Below are 19,265 nucleotides of genomic sequence, written 5' to 3' on the forward strand. Positions count from 1 at the left end.
TATTGCATCAGGAATATTTTTCTTTCCCAAATCATTAATATCTAGCTGATATTTGATATCAATATATTCAAGGGGATTAACCATGACCTTGTTACAATTCAGTGGTTTGTTTTCATCTATTTCTTGTAATAATTTCTAACAAGCCTCTTTGGGAAACATTTAGGTCTTCGTAGTACTTGGTTTGCATTCATTCATCCATTGCGCTCTATGCAATGTTTTCATTTTAACGAATGTACCAACTGTTTGTTTCTTGATTTCAGTAACAATTCGTGGGTTGGAAGTATAGCTTTGCGTAGCTACAATCGAGGTAGTTTTCACTGCTTGTGTGATAATCCGAAGAGCTTTGCTTTGGGCTCTTTCCAAAGAGTCAATCTTCTCTCGTGTGGTAGAGATTAACACCTTGCTTCCATATTTGAAAATAGGTTTAATATAAGTGTTGTATGTTTTACTTATGGTAGTCTCTGAGCTTCCTCATATGGGCTAGTCCTTTCAAAATTGAGGATCTTTTCACTACTTTTTTATAACAATATTCACATGATTAGTAAAGTTTAATTTGTTGTCCAGCAGTACACCTAGATATGTGATACTAGCGCTTTCTTGAAGAGTAGCATTGTCTATTTTTAATTCAAAGTCTCTATTCACGTGTCTAAGAACTGGTAAACTTTTTTTGTTTTTATTTATAATCATATTGTTTCTCTTTGGACTAGGTCTGCAGGACTTTTTTCATTATAACTTCAATTTTTTTCCTTTGGTCTTCGTATTTTCTGGAATTTTCAGCTTCTGTCCAAATAACATCGTCTTCAAATATACAGGCGTTAATGCCTTATGGGGTAGACAATGTTACTCATGTCCGTCATATCCTTAATTCACACGTGCCTCTTGTGTGGTGCTAAATGAGTAACAGCTATGGCTAAGGTGGCACGGAGTAATGGTCTTCAATATCAGCTGAATCATTCTAAATTCCTTGTTTATTTTTGGTTTATCAATGATGTTTTTAATCACATTTTTTGTCTGCTGTGTAGTGATTATTATGATGTTTTATTTTGTTCTTACAGTTTTTTCAAAAATGAATATAACTACACAACTGTTAATTTTTGAATACTTACTGAACTTTTTAGAAACTCCATCAAATGATAGCAATGTAAGTTGCCTTTTTTATATTATATTTTTTCATTTATGTGCTACTTTTGTTCATTTATTTTATGCATATTTTATCTCCATAGCTTTTTATGAATTTTTTTAAAGTTTTCCACCATTGGCAGTTAAGTTTGTTCAATTAAAATTTAGTGGGGAGGGAGATTTTGTTAAATGGTTAGAGTAAGATTATGATCTACTAGTTAAAAACGATTTTACAGTTTTGCAGATTTTTGTAATTTAACTGTAAAATGTAGTTTCTAATCAATAAATTTTATGAATTGAAGAAGGGAAAGTCAAGTAATAAAAGAATTCAAAATTTTCTTCCAACCTAGTTGCTAGCATAGTATTTCATACATCGTTTAAAATTATTCCTATTTAAACCTTTTATTAATATTATTGCGAAATAAAGGGCTGAATCAGTTTCTCACATCTGTAGTCTATATCATAATATTATCTATATGTGTAATCCATCATAGAAAATGCATGATTGAAAGTGCTGTGTCATGTTAACTGATCAAAAAATACCTTAAAATTAATAACTTATGTTAAGAGTTTTTATTTATTTATTTATTTCAGTTTCTATCAGAAGTCATAAATCATCTGAAATGCATAGTAAATTTGAATAATGATTACCCTTTCCATATGGCTGATGATCTTATTGAACGGTTTGCTCAAGTATTATGCCGAAAACTGCTGGACAAGAAAGAACCTGTTGTTGATAATTCAATACATCTTGTAAATGAAATGATAAGTGGAAAAGGTGAATCTTATTAACTTTTTTTTTTCTATCACTGAATGACATTCTTAGGATTGCTATGCATTAAATTTTTTCCTTGAATTAAATATGCGCTTATTTTTAGTGTAATTCCATAGCATTATTTAATTATGGATTTTAATTAATATGTGCTTATTTTTAATATAATAAATAAAGGATTTCTTTATGTTTGAAATATTAATATCAATTCACTAAAAGCCAAGTAATGAATACTGAATTAAATTTTTTTTTGTTGTTCTGTGACAAGGATTTGACCATGTTTAGTTGCTTTAGCTAATCTATTAGTTAAATAAAAAGTAATGTAGGATTAATTTATATGTATTCTAAATTTAATATATGATATTGGTTAATGCTATATTTCTCATATTGTGGTTCTTAACCCAGCACTAATTTTGAGAAATGAACTTCCTAAGTATGGAAATATTTAAAATATCGTATAAATATCTACATGAATGGTTTGTTATATTTGTATATACCATTATTGTTTATGTATGTGTGCATGGTTTGATAATATGGATGAGAAGTCACAAATACTTTCGTATATGGCAGATGGTGATATTAATGATAGTGATGGCATTTAAATGTGTAGTTATAGTGAAATATAGTCACTGTGAAAAATTAATGCATTTTATTTCTTAATAAAAGAGTTCTTTGAATGGCACATTCTTATAAATTGCATATCAGAATGAACATGATCTACACCCTTCTTTATTACGTTTGTGTCTATAATCATATAGGAATTGCTCATTTTTATTATTATTTTGCAATTTGGACACATAATGCTGTTTTATTTTATTGGATTTTAAAAATTTATCATTAGGAAAAAAGATTTAATATTTAATTATATATAGTAAATTAAATAATGAATTTAAAACTCTGTAATTATTTTGTTTAGGGAAGATTATTAAAAATTACTCTACTAATAATTATATTTCTGAGTTATTTTAATAATTATTTTGAGTGATGGAAAATGAATGAAAAAAATTTGAAAAATTGATAGAGAATATGGTAAACATAAAGTTTTTCAAGCATAATATAAAAAATATATAATATTTAGAATATTGAGTATTGTTATGATAAATAATGAATAACTTATAATGCCACTTATATGGTATAGTGATTAGGGGATCCTACTGCGGTACCGAAAGGCCTGAATTCTGGAAAGAAATGGTTTTAACTATCCATCCCTTCATAGGAGACAATGGCCACCACTTCTGGCTTTAAGAGTGGCCAGTGCTAAACAGCCAAGTACCAACCATTAGGGGGGAGTATATCTGTATATAAACTATATTATACACAAAAATATATTATATATGTGTGTGTATGTGTAAACTATAACAAAATATGATAGCTGCTTTAAAAAAATAATTGCCAACCTCAGAATTAACATTCTAGATTTGGTGCTCTCCCCCTAAATTCATCTGTTCTTCCAAATTCGAAATCTTTTTACATTATATAATGCTACTGAAAAAGGGCAACTAAAACTAATATTAACCAATCATAGCTTGTCTCTAGAATCACACCTACTTTGGTATAACTACCTTGGCAAGCTAATTACGTTATTCTTCTGCTAGCTTCTATACTGCTAATATCTCTCCACTTCGCTTCTTAATAATGCCTGCATCATTTCTTTTAAAAGACCAGTGTACATTGAAATTTATCATATTTCATTATGATTGAATCATAGAAATGTATCAGATTTTATTATGATTGGATAAATATCTACTGAGGTGATTTTATATATGTGGAAATAAAAACTAGAAATTCTTCAAAAGGAAAAACTTTTTTTCTTAAAGTAGTTATTTATCCAATATACTACTTTATGAACTAATGAAGCATTTATGACTTTAAGGGAATCAAAATTTACAAAATAAACTTCAGTATTTATTTATTTGCTTTAAACATTTGCTATTAAGCATTCTTTCTGTTTAATATGTTTAATTCACTTCGTTTTTTGTGCTAATACTTTCTGTTTAATTCTAAATAGACATAATATCATGTTCAATTACAAAGTTGCATTGTTCAAGTCCTGTAATTGCTGTGTCGAGAATTCCCACTAAATTGTCAATCTAAATTATTTCTTTCTCGAGTATATCTCTATCTTTTTCTTCACTATCAGTAGTGATATTTTCTGAATTTAGAACCGTAAAAAAGATCTTGCAGTCCATTAATTGATTGGGACATTGCTATGCAATAAAAAACTTCTCTTATCACCTTCATTTATTACCACTTCTCCACATTTCTTCAAAAATTCCATTAATTGGAAAATTTCACTTATTGTTTGGAATATCTCAACAACTTTGAGGCAATCTTCACAGAGACACTCTACACTGTTGACGAGGTATCATGGATTTGTATGGGATTGGATTATTTAATTATGGCAAAGCACACGAGAGCTATCTGCCTAAAGGGAGGGATGCCTTCGTGGAGGACTTTCTAAGGGAAACTGGCTCGTATACACATTACACATTGAGAAAACCACGAAAACGCCCATGCAGCCAGCCTGTTCGCTGGATTCAAACCTCGGACCGAACTACTAGTGTTCAGCGCCTTTACCGCTCGGCCGCTGGTGGACGACGATGTATCATGAGATTAACGACTAAAGACATATTGTTCCAATAAATTTTGTCTTGCTTCTATCACCCTCTAACAGAGTTAAGCCTGGAAATAACTCCCTAAATTTTAAAAATTTTGCATCCCATTGCCTTTCCTAAATTCTGAAGATTTTGCCATCCCCTAATTTTCTTGCTCGATGCTTTTCTAAATTCTAAAAATGTTACCTTCCTTAAATTTGCCCCCCTCCCTCCTGTGCAGCTGCATCAACTCTGGCACTGTTCTTGGGCTTAACTCGATAACAAATTCAGTTATTTTCAATGAAACAGCATTAAATGTAATCTTTTGGCCTATGAGTATCATTTACAAAATTTATTTCTTGCACATGTTAAAGTCTATAATAGTCTATAATCATTGCCAAGTCCAATGTCAATATAAAAGATTACCATGCTCTTTGGTATTCATTTATTTATATTTTGTAAAAAAAATTGTTTAGACATAGCTGCATGAGTCATTTCTCAAGCTGCATTTTGTTGATAGACATGTGATGATAAAAGAAAAACAATAAATAATGATTTGCCAGGTTATCATCAGTGCTGAAGTTAAATTAAGAATATGGGCTCTCCATATGTTTTATTATGAAAAAATATCTAATGCTTAAGCATGAAGTGTAGGTTTTTTTTTTTTTTTTTTTTTTTTTAAGAAAGCCTGCTGGTGATCCAGAGGTCCAAATATTAGGTCATTCTGGAATACTGGACATCCAGATTTTGGATTTTGTACCGTATAAATATTGTACTTTTCATGTAATTTGATAGATGAAAATTTGTAGTTGATATTTATTGTACTGTAAATTAAATGCTGCAAAACTTTTAGGTATGAGCATAATTAGTATTTTCATATGGCCTACCATATACTTAATAATGTGCTATTTTATCAAATTTGGAACTGTATATAGGGAAAATGAAACACTTTTGTTATCTAGTTTCTCCCTAAATTTGATTGGAGATGGACATCAAAAAGTGATCAAATTCTCAAATATTTCTACAAATTTTGCAGATAAATGTATGGAGCATCTTATTTTTATTTATTTAAATATTAAAGCATAATAAATGCTTTCATACTGAAATTTTTACTTTGGGTAAACCGTATGAAAACTTGGATTTTTTGCTTACATAAGCATCCCACCCACTACATAGAAAATTGTTCTCATAAACTTCTTTACCTTATGAGAAGGTATGTAATATAAAAATCTGATGTGTACACCACATGACTTTCTTGTACAGAATATTAAATTATACGCATTTTTTTCTTGCATTTCATTTAAACTTATTGGATTGAATTAAATCTACTTCACCGACAGCGCATAAACCACAATAGAATAAATGCATTCTTTAAAATTCACTCTAGTATTTATTTACCATAGCGACACTCTTCGGCTAGATTCACTTAACAGTATTAATAATTATATAACAGTTAACTTATATAATAATCATGTAATGGAAACCAAGGTAACTGTTATATATTCAAATAATTATATAACAGGAATAATATATAAAATAAAATTCAAATAATTATATAATAATTATATAACGGAAACTAAGTTAACTGTTATATAATCCAATAATTATATAACAGTTAACTTATATATTTCGTTCATATTATAACGCATTATGCACAAAATTTATATCATTTAAAGAATAGAATTATCTAATTGTTGCCGCATGTTCTATTGAAATACTATAATAAAGCTAGAATGATGTATAAAAGAAATTAAGCAAACAAAACAAAAAAGAAATAGTTTTTCACAGACGATTGAGTATTTCTCATTTAATTAATTCAGTTCTCACTTCGCGAGAAGGCAAAAATACATAAATCTCAAAATATCTATATTAAAAATTACGAAGTAAATCTTAAACGCTTATTTCCTCGAAAAATTCCAGAAAGAATTAAGCATGATTTAATTGGCAATAATAAATGAATGCGTTATCTTTGTTGTTTCGAAACTAAGTTTCACTGGATTGGCAACAAATCCACTAGTCTCCTGTTTCAAATCTAAACATCAATGGCCGCCATAATAAAAAGGCTTAGCGGCACTTAGACAACTTTAAAATTGTTAATAATTCTAACAATATTGCATACAGATTTACTAAAGGCATAAAAACCTTAACCGGAAGATAAAAACAACATAATACAATCATTTTTAAAGCAAAAAATGTACAGTTTACAAACATATAAGAGTAATGAAACTGAGATCACTGAGCTGGGTAACAGAGTGGATATATATATATATATACATATTTATATACATTTGGTGCAGCCGATTGCAACCAAAATACGAGAGGCACATCTACATGTTATAGCAGTCCTATATACAAAATTTTGAGTTATGCGAGATACGTACGTACATACGTTCGTACAGACGCCACGAAAAATTCTCTTCAGAATTCATTTTAAAGCAGTTTTATAATTTTTTTTGAGGAAGAGAGTATTTTATTCTGTCCTTACGTACAGATATCATGCAAGAACATCGTTAAATTGCATTCGATAGCGGTCAAAATGGATATTTTCATTGAAATATGCTGCCTGAAACTTTTCGCGATTACAATACTTCCTTTTTACTTCGTACAATGAAGTAAAAATTATATTTAGGACAGAATTTAAGGAAATAAAACCTGTAGTGACCTTTCTAAACATATTATATATGTAGGAAAATTGAACTAATATAATCTCAAAGAAAAATCGTACACTTACCAATCATCAAGGTTTAAGAAGAATTAAATTATTAAAATGTTAATATGAAAAGTTTTAATGAGTATTTTCTCTGGGTATTATAATCTACTCGCTATCTATTATTCTAAGTACTCTCTATCTTTTTAAGTGTCTATTTATTTTTAAATAGAGATGAAATTTATGGTTAAAAATATATTTGGTGAAAATCAAAAATATAGAACTATTACGAGTTTAAAAATACTTTCTAGTTATCCGCATACACTTCCTGAAAAATTGTTAAATTGTTAGTTGGTGACTTATTTTTTTCCTAAGCTAAGATGCAGAAGACAACAGCCATTTTACAAAATGATGCCTCATAAGAATTACAATTACAGCTTCACTCAATGTGATGTTTGTCCAAGACTACTTGATAACATTAACTGAATGATAATACACTGATGGACAGTTGCTGAAGACAGATCACAAAAAGCTGTATAGTGCAGAAAAACATAAGTGTGGCTGGATGCCAATTGAAATAAAATAATGTCAGAATACTAGAACATATGAATAAAGATAAATTATCCACACATCATGTCATGCTTTGCACAAGATTATTCAGCAGCTGATGGGTTAAATGATCCCATTTCTCTGTCAGTGCTCGGATGAGCATGTCCTTGTTTAATCGTGGGCATTGTCGACCAGCAAGACTTCTCCCCAAAGCATCAAAGACATTTCAGTGTGGTTCAAATCTGAAGAACATACTGGAAACGCATATAGCGATGTATGGCCATTGATCATGATCCGAGCCCATACTATGACACTACATGTAAAATATCAGTCCCATTCTTGTATGTTTGCCAGATTATATGCAGTACCTCTCTCACACCAGATCAACTGGTGTCTACAATATAATGAGAGATTGAAACTACTATCATCTGAAAATAGTACAGAAGCCCAGTATTCTTTCTTCCAGTTGCGATTCTGATGATACTATGGCAAACAGATGGAATGGTGATGTCTAGCATAATGAATGGAACACAGAAAGGCACACAACAGGATGGCACATATATAGTTCTCCTTGATGCAAATATCTGGCTGCAGTTTTTTTGGAAGATATACAGGCCAGTATCAGCAACTAACTGATTTGCTACCTTAGTTAGTTGTGATATATTAGTTCCTTTTTGTTGATAGCAAGATATATCTATCTTCTGTATGCATCACACTGTGGACACGACCTGCCCCGGGATGTTTGCTACATATTTCATTTGTTTGAAATGATCTCCAAAGCCTTGAAACAACACTGTGGCTAATGTCAAACTCCTTAGCAACATTTGTTATTTTTTGGCCTTCATCAATCTTGCCAATAATATGGCCATACATAAAGTCATCCAAATCATGTCAGAAAGACATACTGAAAATTGCAAGTTTGTCAATTTATCCTTTCCCATTAAATTTTGCTTTTGAAGGACACTGGTCAATACTGGTCATCAAGTACTTTATATCTCTCAATACAATACAATTTAAACAGATTTTTTATAGTGCTATTGCATTGTGAATAACTTCGGTAATCCAAAATCTGCATGCATGCAGCACATGTTATTGTATGCCACACTTATGCTAATTTCCACATTTTCCTCCCTTCCATTTTATGGTTGCTATCCCTGCTACTGTCATCCATCCTTAGCAATTGTCGATCAGTGTATTAAATGATGACGGAAAAAATTCTTTTAAATATCAATGAGATAAGTTAATTTCACTAAACTCTTTTACAGCATTTTAAGTGGAAAAAAAGCTGTTAATAGTAGATTGTATGCAGTTGTATGCAAAAATTCATTTATGAACTTATTTGATTAAAACTGTACCCTTAATCTTAATTCATTAACAACCCTTGCATTTTACAACTAATAGCTAATTCTTCAGGTGTCTGCTGTAGCAAGGGACTGTTGATTTCTACATCTTTTTCGCGAACATTTGTGATCTTTCCAGCTATCTGTTTTGTGTTTATGTTTTATTTTTGCTTTGATTTGCAAATGATATTTTCACTATCCTTAAAATCTTGCATAAGAATAGTTGATAAATATTAACTGGAGAAATTTAAAAGCAGCATTCCATTTACTCATTTTTGGAAGTCTCATATTCTCTAACAAGTCAACTTTATCCCTTAAGGGCCATTCACAATAAGGTTTATCTGAGCTGATAGAGACATCTGGCACAGCTGGCATTTCTTTATGGTAGTGTGAAAACCAGTTTTTCTTCATTTGGAAAATATGAATTCCGAAGCTAGTTGACATAGGTAACTGAATTAAAAGGAAACCAAAAACATTCTTGAAATTTTGGACAGTCAGAAAGAAAAAGTCTTAAAACAAATAATAATCAGCACTAATCCTCAAAGTAATCACCATCGGCATCCAGTGCCTTTTGCCAATGAATGGTTAGCTGTGCGATGCCAGCGTAGATAAACTCAGGAGTCTTGGATGCAAAGAAGTCCGTGAGAGCCTTTTCAAGGTCTGGCCAGTTGTTGAAGGATTTCCCATTGAAGATGTTTGTCCAGGAAATGGAAAAGGTGATAGTCTGTTGGTGCTAGGTCTGGGGAGTATGATGCATTGGGTAGTGTTTCCCAGCCCAGTTGCTAGATGGTGTTCCTGTCCTTCCGAACCACATGCAACCCCGCATTGTCATGGAGGAGGAGTACACCCTTACGATTGACCAATGATGGCTCTTTATGCACGTGTATCAACTGCTACATGTACAGGTGTGCCGTGAAGGTTTGGCCCACTGGCAGGAGTTCATAGTGTACCACTTGGTGACTAATCCACCAGGTACAGAGCATAATCTTGCATGAGTGGAGAGAAAGTCTCGCAGTGTGATGCAGAAGGTCCCGTGGTGACAACCAATGTCTGGAAAGCCTGAGTGTGTCATACTGGACCCACTTTCCGCTGTTGATCAGTACTCAATCAAATATGGATGCATTGTGGTGCCAAATAAGCAATGACAAACAGGCACACTGTTGCTTATTTGCATCAGACAGTAAGTGGGGTACCCACTTGCTCAGTTTGTATGCCTTTCCTATGCAGTGCAAATGGAGTATGATCATTTCATCAGATACCTGGAAGTGTGCAGCAAGCTCACCACATGTTTGCTATTGTCACTGTCTATGGCTGCTCTCAGGGCCTCATCGTCCAGCGCTTGTGGCCGACCGCTGCGGGGTGCATAACTAAGAGACATATCCCCTGACCTGAATTTTCTGGAACCTGCTAGGAACTGCCTAGCAGTTCGTTCGCTAACAGCATCATCCCCAAAAGCCGGGAAAATTCGGTGACTTGATTCTGCTGCTGACAGGCCTACTTTAAAATCATACAGCAAACAACTCCGAACAAGCGCCTTTGACGCTTCCATTTCAATTACTGTGTAAGTTATGTTTGAAGTATCGATGCAACACCCTTTTGTACTCTTGGTCAATGTCCGGACTCCCATCCTAACCACTTCATCGCCAGGTTTAGCTACTATTTTTATGTTGGGGTCGCTGTTCCAATGTCATATCAGAAATAGCAAGAACTTTTTTGGTTACCTTGTAGCTTAGATAATTCCCAGTGTGAATGTCTCTTTAAACTCAGATCCTTTTACTAATCTCTATGATAAAATTGACCAAACAGATTTTTTTTTTTTTAAATGAGTAGTTCCTTGAACAGAATGTTGATAACCATCTAAAGATTACAAAGTACACCAAAGAAAGTTTTTGCCATGAAAAAGGCAAGTTAATCTAGAATGCAAATTTGTTAAACAGTCTATGTTCCTAAAACTTGGAAAGGGGCTTATTTGTGCATTGTTGACTTAATCAAGCTATTTGGGAACTTTATCCCTTGCACGAATAATTTTTCTGTCCTTTGGCAACTTCTCTATTTTGAACTCATTTCGTGATTTTATCCTTTATTGGTGAATTTAATTCATTTAAAAAAATTATTCTTTAATTTTAGATTACACTGACCTGTTGAGTACCATAAATGATGCATATTCCACATTTTTGTATGCAAATGGATGAGACTTCAGTAATTCAGTAACAATATCTAAATGATAACATTAGCCATGGTCACATTAAATGGTGGCTACTGTATATAAAACTGCAAACAATTTTAAAAATTATGAAATGCAGTATCACCCATGATAAAACATTTACCTTCATCCTCCCCTTGTTCTTCCCATGTACACAGGTATCTGTTATAGCTTCAAGAGGTATCAGAGAGTTGCTAAAATTCAGCATCACACACAACTTGGTACTGTGCATACTGCTAGTTCGTCCCATACACCATGATCTGGTTTTGCTTACAAAATTGCATTAATTTGGCATTTCATACATTGGTGTTTTCCCATGTTCAGAGACATATGTTTTAGTTTTAAAAAAATCGCTGTGGAACAGAAATTTAGTTGCCTTACATCTGTCACTTGTTTATGACTAATTTTTGGTCTCTAAATCCAAAAATAACCTCAGTTTAGTGTATTATGTCAACTTTTTAAACTACAGGATACCATCCCTTTGTCTTTAAAGTCATACAAAATATGCATATAAAGGGGAATTTTATCAAATATACTTTTCACATAATAGTTTCATTCATACGAAGCCTATATGGTTACTGCAAATTAAATTTTGTTCATACAAATAGTAATTTTTTTTTTTTTTACCAAACAGCAGATATACATATTAAGATAAAAAGTTTTCTCATGGCTTTTTCTGGAACGTTTATTCAGAGGACATTCTAACTTCATGCTGCAACAATAGTCAGCCATTGTGTGTGTATCCATCTACTTTGGTGTAGTACCTCCATAACCTTCAAATCTTTGTGGAATTGCTCATCCTGTTCATTAAAGACTGAAGTTTTTTCAGAAAGTTATCAAGATAGCTATGTAAAAAATGCAGCTTGATGCTCTTGTTGCAACCAAGTATTCTAAAGCTCTCCAAAATATGCTGAACTATTTTGCTGTAATTCTGTGCTCATGTATTTTTAAAGAAGTCTTTGACAATATTTTTGAATGCCAACCAAGCATTCTTTTGAAGTTCTGTCATTGTTCTGATAAAATGTTCATCTTTAAGGAGCTGCTAAATCTGTGGACTATCAAACACATCGATCTTTATCTTTTCAAACGACAGGCTGGGAAATGCCGAAATGAGATACTCGAAGCAATCTCCTTCAGTTGGCAAAACTTTACCTAATTTCTTCATGAGACCCAGTTTTATATGCAAAAGTGGAAATACAGTACAAGTCTGAAATCCAGATGTCCATTATCCAGAAAGATCTAAAATTCGGACCTCAAAAGCACCAACAACGTTTTTTCTCGTAGGCTTTACGCATGCACATTTGATTCCCCCTCCGCACATAATAAAACATCTGGAGAGTCCCGATTATTAATTTCACTTCAACACTAAATAAAATACCTTGTTATTGAAGAAACAATCATTTTAGCATAAATTTTTACAATCAGTAAGTTGGCTCTGTTGCTGCGTATCCGCTTGACACGTATCTCAAACCGAAAAATTCCACATAGATACATCGTTGATCTGACGCCAACCTGGCAAATCATTATTTATTATACTTTCCTTTCATCACCGCATGTTTATTAAAATATGGCAACTTGTGCTGGCCCTCAATAAGGCTTAAGTATATGTGAGAATTTATTTATTCAGAACTCTGATAAGCCTTAAGCATGTGCAAGAAATAGACATAAGTAAAATAAGTAACTAAACTAATACAATTCAGGCTTAATTGTCTCAGTGTGAGATAAAATTTAACGGAACAACTTGTCGTTAGTCGCCAAACTCATGATGTATTGCCAAATATATATAGTGAAGGATAGCTAAATTTGATGATGATAGCCGCTAATTTTAAAAGTTTTCAGATATCGCCAAAAAAAGGTGAAATTTTCCAATTAATGAATTTTATAAAGAAATGTGGAGAAGCGGTAATAAATAACGATGATATAAAAGAAGTTTTTCTTTGTGATGACAATGCTTCTCAATCATCAATCAATTAATGAATGGTGAAATTTGTAGTATGGTTCTAGATCCATAAAATACCTCTACCGTTAGTGAAGAAAGTGACAGAGAAGTTACTGAAAACGAGAAAATTTAGATTGACAAGTTAGTCGGAATTCTCGAAACAGCAGTTAAAAGACTTCAACAATGTAACTGAACAAAAAATTATGTCTGTCTACAGAATTAAAAAGAAAGTATTATCACAAAATCGAAGCAACTTAAACAACTTGCATTGAAATAAATTTTTAATAAGCAAATAAATATGAAGCTTTTATTTTGTAAACTTAGATACCCTTTAGATCATAAATAATTCGTTATTTCATAAATCATGATTTCATATTTTTAATTTTATAATTTCTACATGCCATCTTACTAGATTTAAACTGATGATCTAACATCCAGAAAAATCCCAAATCCAGAATTGCCGAAGTCCTGACGACTCCGGATTTCTGACTTTGTACTGTATAATGTTCTTTCTGTTGACAAATCTCATGTAAAATGTTTGGATCATCAGGTTTCATGTCAGATCTTCGTGGCCAATTCGATCTCACCCAATGCTTCTCACAAGCTCTGCTGTCGTACATACACAAAAAACAGGAATACGTTGTATATCCAAGTTGCTGACTAAGGCGGAAGCAGACCATTTTAAAGTCAACGCAGTTAATCCATTAGTGCATATGATATTGCAACAAATTGATGACTTTCTGTACGTGTTCATATTCTTTGCGCAATTGAAGGGCCTATTGGGATTGTACCAAGTAAATCTTCCTTGTTGAGGAGGACAAACTACATGCTCCGCTTTGAGCTATCGATGAACGGTTAATTTGCATTATAGGGTGAAATTCCCAACTCTTCCATTAAACCATGTTCATTGTGGCAATGCACAAAGCCATCATCACTTTGAAAGTATTGCAGATATGACCTTTCTGTTGATCGAAAGTAGGTATAGTGTCTTCTTAGGTTTTTTTTTTTTTTTTTTTTTTTTTTTTTTTCATGCAATCTTAATGCTAACAGCTCTGAAGCTTTTTTGGATAGTTCTAAATCATTCAGCTCAGGCTGGTCAAATTTCGTATAAATGGCATCATCTTCAATTTCAAAATTTTCCTCGTTGGGAGTCAGTTCGATAATCATCAGAATTGTATTCTTTTATTTCCAAAGAAGGTAATTTTTTTAAAACTGGTACTGGGAAATCAGCTAAGTGAACCACTGGGCATGTAGCTGATAGTAAACTAGAATATTGTATTTTACATTTGTTTACCTTGTTATTTCCTGATGTTTCTCACTACATAAAAGTAACAATCACTTGAGTGAGCTTTGCGCTCTTGCTAAATCATAGGTATACCAAATGGAAATTTAAAACATCTTCCCTTCATCCACATCAGGGTTTATGTCAGCCAGTAGGAGTATTTCCCATGAAATACCAGCATATTTATTTAATTCTAAAACAGCTCAAAAATCAAATTCAACAGAAACTGTGTTACAAATTGTTCCCCAGTGATATCAGAGCACTGCAGAAATTCAGCATCAGTTCATAAAGAAGAGTATTAGATATGATTTTCTAAAATGAGACCACCTTCACAAAAGATCAAACTCCTCTGGAATCATAGGTGGTCATCTTAGAGAAGGTGTACAAATTTTGAACTATACTAGTGTGCCAAACTTAAGCAACAAATTCATTTTTCAACATGATGTGAACAGAGCTGAAAAAGACTTATTGCAATCAGTACAGTGAAAAGCTAAATAGAAAAGAGCATGTGTATGCTGATAACAGCACCATGATATCAAAGGATACATCAGGGCACATATAACATAAGGAGTCAGTTCGTGCAGTGTAAGGCAACTTAAGAGTAAGTAAGAAAGGCACGTTTCCAAGCATTCTTCTGCAACTGAAAGTGAGATTGTATGGCTACAAGACGACATCAGGAGGCCTTTACGCATTGTACAATGATTGGCAGTCTTGAGGAGGGGCATAGTTTGATGTGTGTCGCCCATAGTTCGGATTCAATAAAAATTGTTGTTTCATGTGCTTAGAATAAAAAGCCTTCCAAATGGCAGGTACAGCTGTAAGAAAGGTTGGGCGTGGTCAGCGAAGGAAAACAACAATGACTGATGGCTGATATATTGTCTTGTAGGTGAAAAGAGATCGAAACCAGACAACAAGCAGCATTGCTTAACAGTTGTACAAGCAACAAGATGACAGTTGTCTCTGTTTACTTGGCCAGATGACTTCATGAAGGTGACCTATTCACCCACTATCCTGAATGCTGTATACCCTTGACAGCACCTCATCAGGGGCACCGTTTTTGGTGGTGTAAAGAACACTTCTTTATCAGTGAGAGTCATTTCAGTCTGACAAATGAATCTCGGCCCCATATAATGTGGAAAGAGGTAGGATCAAGCTTTTATCCCACTAACATCAGGGAAAGAGACTATTAAGTTGGTCCCGGCATGCTTATATGGGAAAGCATTGTGATGGACGGAGCTCCACATTTTTGACAGAGGCTTTACTGGTGATCATTACTGGATGAAATTATCCTTCCTTGCATTTTTCCAGGAGAGCCACTAGTTCCAATTTTGTTTTTATATTCCAACTTTGTTCTTGTCATTGGCAGTGTGTAGCCAGAGCTTTTGCTTCCCACGGCAATTCTTTAGTTTATCACTTGGGCAGTATCTGAATTTCCACTTATGAAAATATCTGTTTTAATAAATGAGAAAAAAAGAGTTAGGGAAAAAAGATAATTCAAACAAGAGGATGGGAATAGCAAGTACTTGATTATGATATACACACATGGCATGTATATAGTTTTCCTTAATTTTGTAATTATAGTGAACCTTCTCTAAGATGACCCCCTATGATTCCAGAGGAGTTTGATCTTTTGTGAAGGTGGTCTCATTTTAGAAAATCATATCTAATACTCTTCTTTATTTATGTTCTTAGAAATATTGGTCGCTTCTCAGGTGGCTACCACAAGAAAATTTGCTATATATTTAAAAATGTATATATGCTGAAAGTTTTTACTAATAGCTTTTCAGTACACACTGTCCGTTAATTTATCTGCTTATGCATAAAAATTCCAGAAATTAAGAAATTCGTATAATTTTGTGTTGATGTTGAATTTTTGCTGAAAAATTTTCTTTTAATTCTATGATCTGTATCATGTGATACCTGCAGGAAGGTAACAAAAAACCTTTCTTACAATAAAACCTTCTAGCAACACAAACATTATAACACTGATAATAGCTGTACTATATAATTGAAAAATTAATAACTGTGGGAAATTTCATACCACCTGTAAGGAATATTTTTTACATGGTTTTGCTGATAAGAGAAGATTAGATAGTATTCATTTGAACCTTTTAATACAATTTTTACCTCCTTTTATTTTTTTCTTAAAACACTTGCTGAGCCTGTTTGACAGTGCTGGGTTAAGCTCATTTTGGGCCCTGGGCTCAAAAGATCTAAGAGCCCCCCTTGGCACTGGCTGATCCAAGGAGGGCTTTTGGATTTGCTAACAAATGAAGCAAAATTTTAATGTTTAATTTTTATTGTAAAAATATGTATAAAAGTAAAAAACAAAACAGTATTCTTATAAAAAAAATGATTGGATCCCGCCTATCCGGGCGCCCGCCCCAAGCACCCAATGATAAACCTGCATTGCTGTTTGATGTCATTCTTTGTTGAAAATCATTGTGCCCCACTAGTACACATTTTTATTATCTCTCAGTATACCTTGAATGAATCCGACTGAAAGAAGTAAATTTTTACTCAAATTTCATATGGATAATTCTTCTAAATATGATGGCTCTTCTCATAAAATATGTGCATTGTAAATTTCTGTGAAATGTCATATCAAACAGAAAACCAGTATGAAAGGAAAAGGACTGGGCTCTAAAGTTTAAAGTATTTTATTCTCTAAAGTTTAAAGTAATTACTCAAAAGTATTTTATTTTACTTTTGTAACTATCAGAAGTACATTTATTAAAAGCCTGAAAAATTGATCAAAATATATATTAATATTAAATCAAAAATTTTAATTAATGTGTAGTAGTTCTAAATAATGCACTCTGATTTTCTTCCCTCATTATTCAGCATCTTCTCAGTTCTTAAGCAAAAATCATTAATTCTCCAACTTTTGCAAAATATTTGTTTAGATAATTACATATATGTTTTATTGTAGTTTATTGTTAATATATGTAAAAATTTTATTTTGATTTTTGACAATGCTCTAATCATATTAAATTGACAATGTGTATCTGAAAGTTGTAGTTATTATTTGTAGTCAACAAATTATGAGATTTCAGGCTAAGTGTGAGTGTGTTAGTTCTTAGTATTTATATAATACAGTCAAAAGTCGTTAATTCGGGCACCCATAATTCGGAATGATCTATAATCCGGACCTCAAAACTAAAAACTTTCTGCACATGCGCCGCGTTGACACATGCGCATAGGCGTTTACGCGTGCGCGTAAGACCTTTTACGACTGCGCATATGAGTGTGCGCAAGTGCAGAATACGTTTTCGCGTGCGCGTTTTATGTATAATGGACATATAAGCTAAAATTATCTAATTATCTATTTCAGTTAATGTTGATGATTGCGTTGTTCCTTAATTTTCGAATTGGATCCGGCTTATTATTTTTTGCAGACTGTAAGAGCAATTTTATAAAAGTAAGCTTAAACTTTCGATTATATCAAATAGAATTTCCGATATATATTTGTTAATATGTAAAGGATCTAAAGCGAAAGTATGTTTTGAAATCCGAAATCTGTTTATCAATTTCACGCTGCTCGGCGGGGGGAACGCCGCGGCGGGAGCGTAATGAATTGGAAGTTGATCTGTCAGCACTATCCTTATCTTCAGCGCAGATGTTTTTATTTTATTTGGCTTATAATTCCTTACCAAATGTAGTATTTCATCTCGATATGCTCCGTCTTTGATATGATTTAAAACAAGTTCCTCGTCATTATAATTCGCTTCCGATAGCGAAGAAAAGTGACAGAGGTTATTGAAAACGAAAAAAATTCGATTGACAAATTAGTCGGTGTTCTTGACACAGCAATTATAGGACTTGAACAGCGGAACTTTGTAACTGAACAAGAAATTATGTCTGTTTAATAGAATTAAAGAGAAAGTATTATCACATGAAACGAAGCAAAACTTAAACAACTTACATTGAAAGAAATGTTTATTTAAGTAAACAAATAAATATTAAGCTTTTTCTTTTTGCAAATTTTGATACCCTTTAGATCATAACTGTTCTTTATTTCATAAATTACGGTTTCATATTTTTAATTTTAGAATTTCTGCATGCCATCTTACGAGATTTAAACTGATGATCTATAATCCGGAATCGCCGAAGTCCCAACGAGTCCGGATTAACGACTTTTGACTGTATTTGTCATCATGTAAATAACTCATTAATATTGAATTTCATCTGTAAAAATAGGGTGAACTTCATGTATATTAAATTTAAGGAGTGTAGAAAAATAACAAACAGGTGTAAATAATTATTTTTGAGCTAATTACGCATATTAGTTTTTGCACTGCTTCTATATTTTTGTTCTGTAAGGTTGTTGATTTAAATTCTTTTTTCGTCAAGTTTTTGCTTTTCTTATATCAACATAATGTAAGAGCATTAATCATTAATAAATAATGAGTATATTATCTACTTAAATTTGAGTTTGAGTGTGATTTTGAGATTTTATATAGAGCATGTGTTATATTCAACAGCTTTTGAAACTAGTAAATATGTATTATGTAAAATAAAGTTTATTCTCTTTTAAAACATGCTTCAAAGGCAGTCAGCAGTGGACTGAGATTCTTCGCAAATTTGAAATATTAAGCATTATTTGGGATATAGCTATTGAAGGAAATCATGATGGTCCAATTAAAGCATCTGCTCTTCATGTTATTATTGAAGCATGCTTACAGATACAGTTTTGGGAGGATATAAAATCTTTAAAGAAAGTCACAGAAGTAAGTTTTCTTTAACTCCAATGTATACTATTTACAGTCATGTGGTAATCTAGTTACTTAGTGAAAAATAAGGAATGAATGCTTTTCAAA

General features: G+C 32.5%; 1 protein-coding gene across 1 annotated transcript in view; it reads left to right on the forward strand.

Annotated features, from left to right (window-relative positions):
- The window catches only part of LOC118187858 (uncharacterized), an 82,136-nt gene that overhangs the window by 44,846 nt on the left and 18,025 nt on the right, over positions 1-19,265 (forward strand). The window contains exons 7-9 of the mRNA XM_035358141.2: positions 1,056-1,141; positions 1,714-1,897; positions 18,997-19,175. Coding sequence (XP_035214032.1) covers positions 1,056-1,141; positions 1,714-1,897; positions 18,997-19,175 — 449 coding nt within the window. The remainder of the gene's footprint in view (positions 1-1,055; positions 1,142-1,713; positions 1,898-18,996; positions 19,176-19,265) is intronic.

The sequence above is a fragment of the Stegodyphus dumicola genome, chromosome 3 (assembly GCF_044657685.1).
Source record: "Stegodyphus dumicola isolate Sdum_Otavi_A_Nest chromosome 3, ASM4465768v1".
Classification (NCBI taxonomy): Eukaryota; Metazoa; Arthropoda; class Arachnida; order Araneae; family Eresidae; genus Stegodyphus; species Stegodyphus dumicola.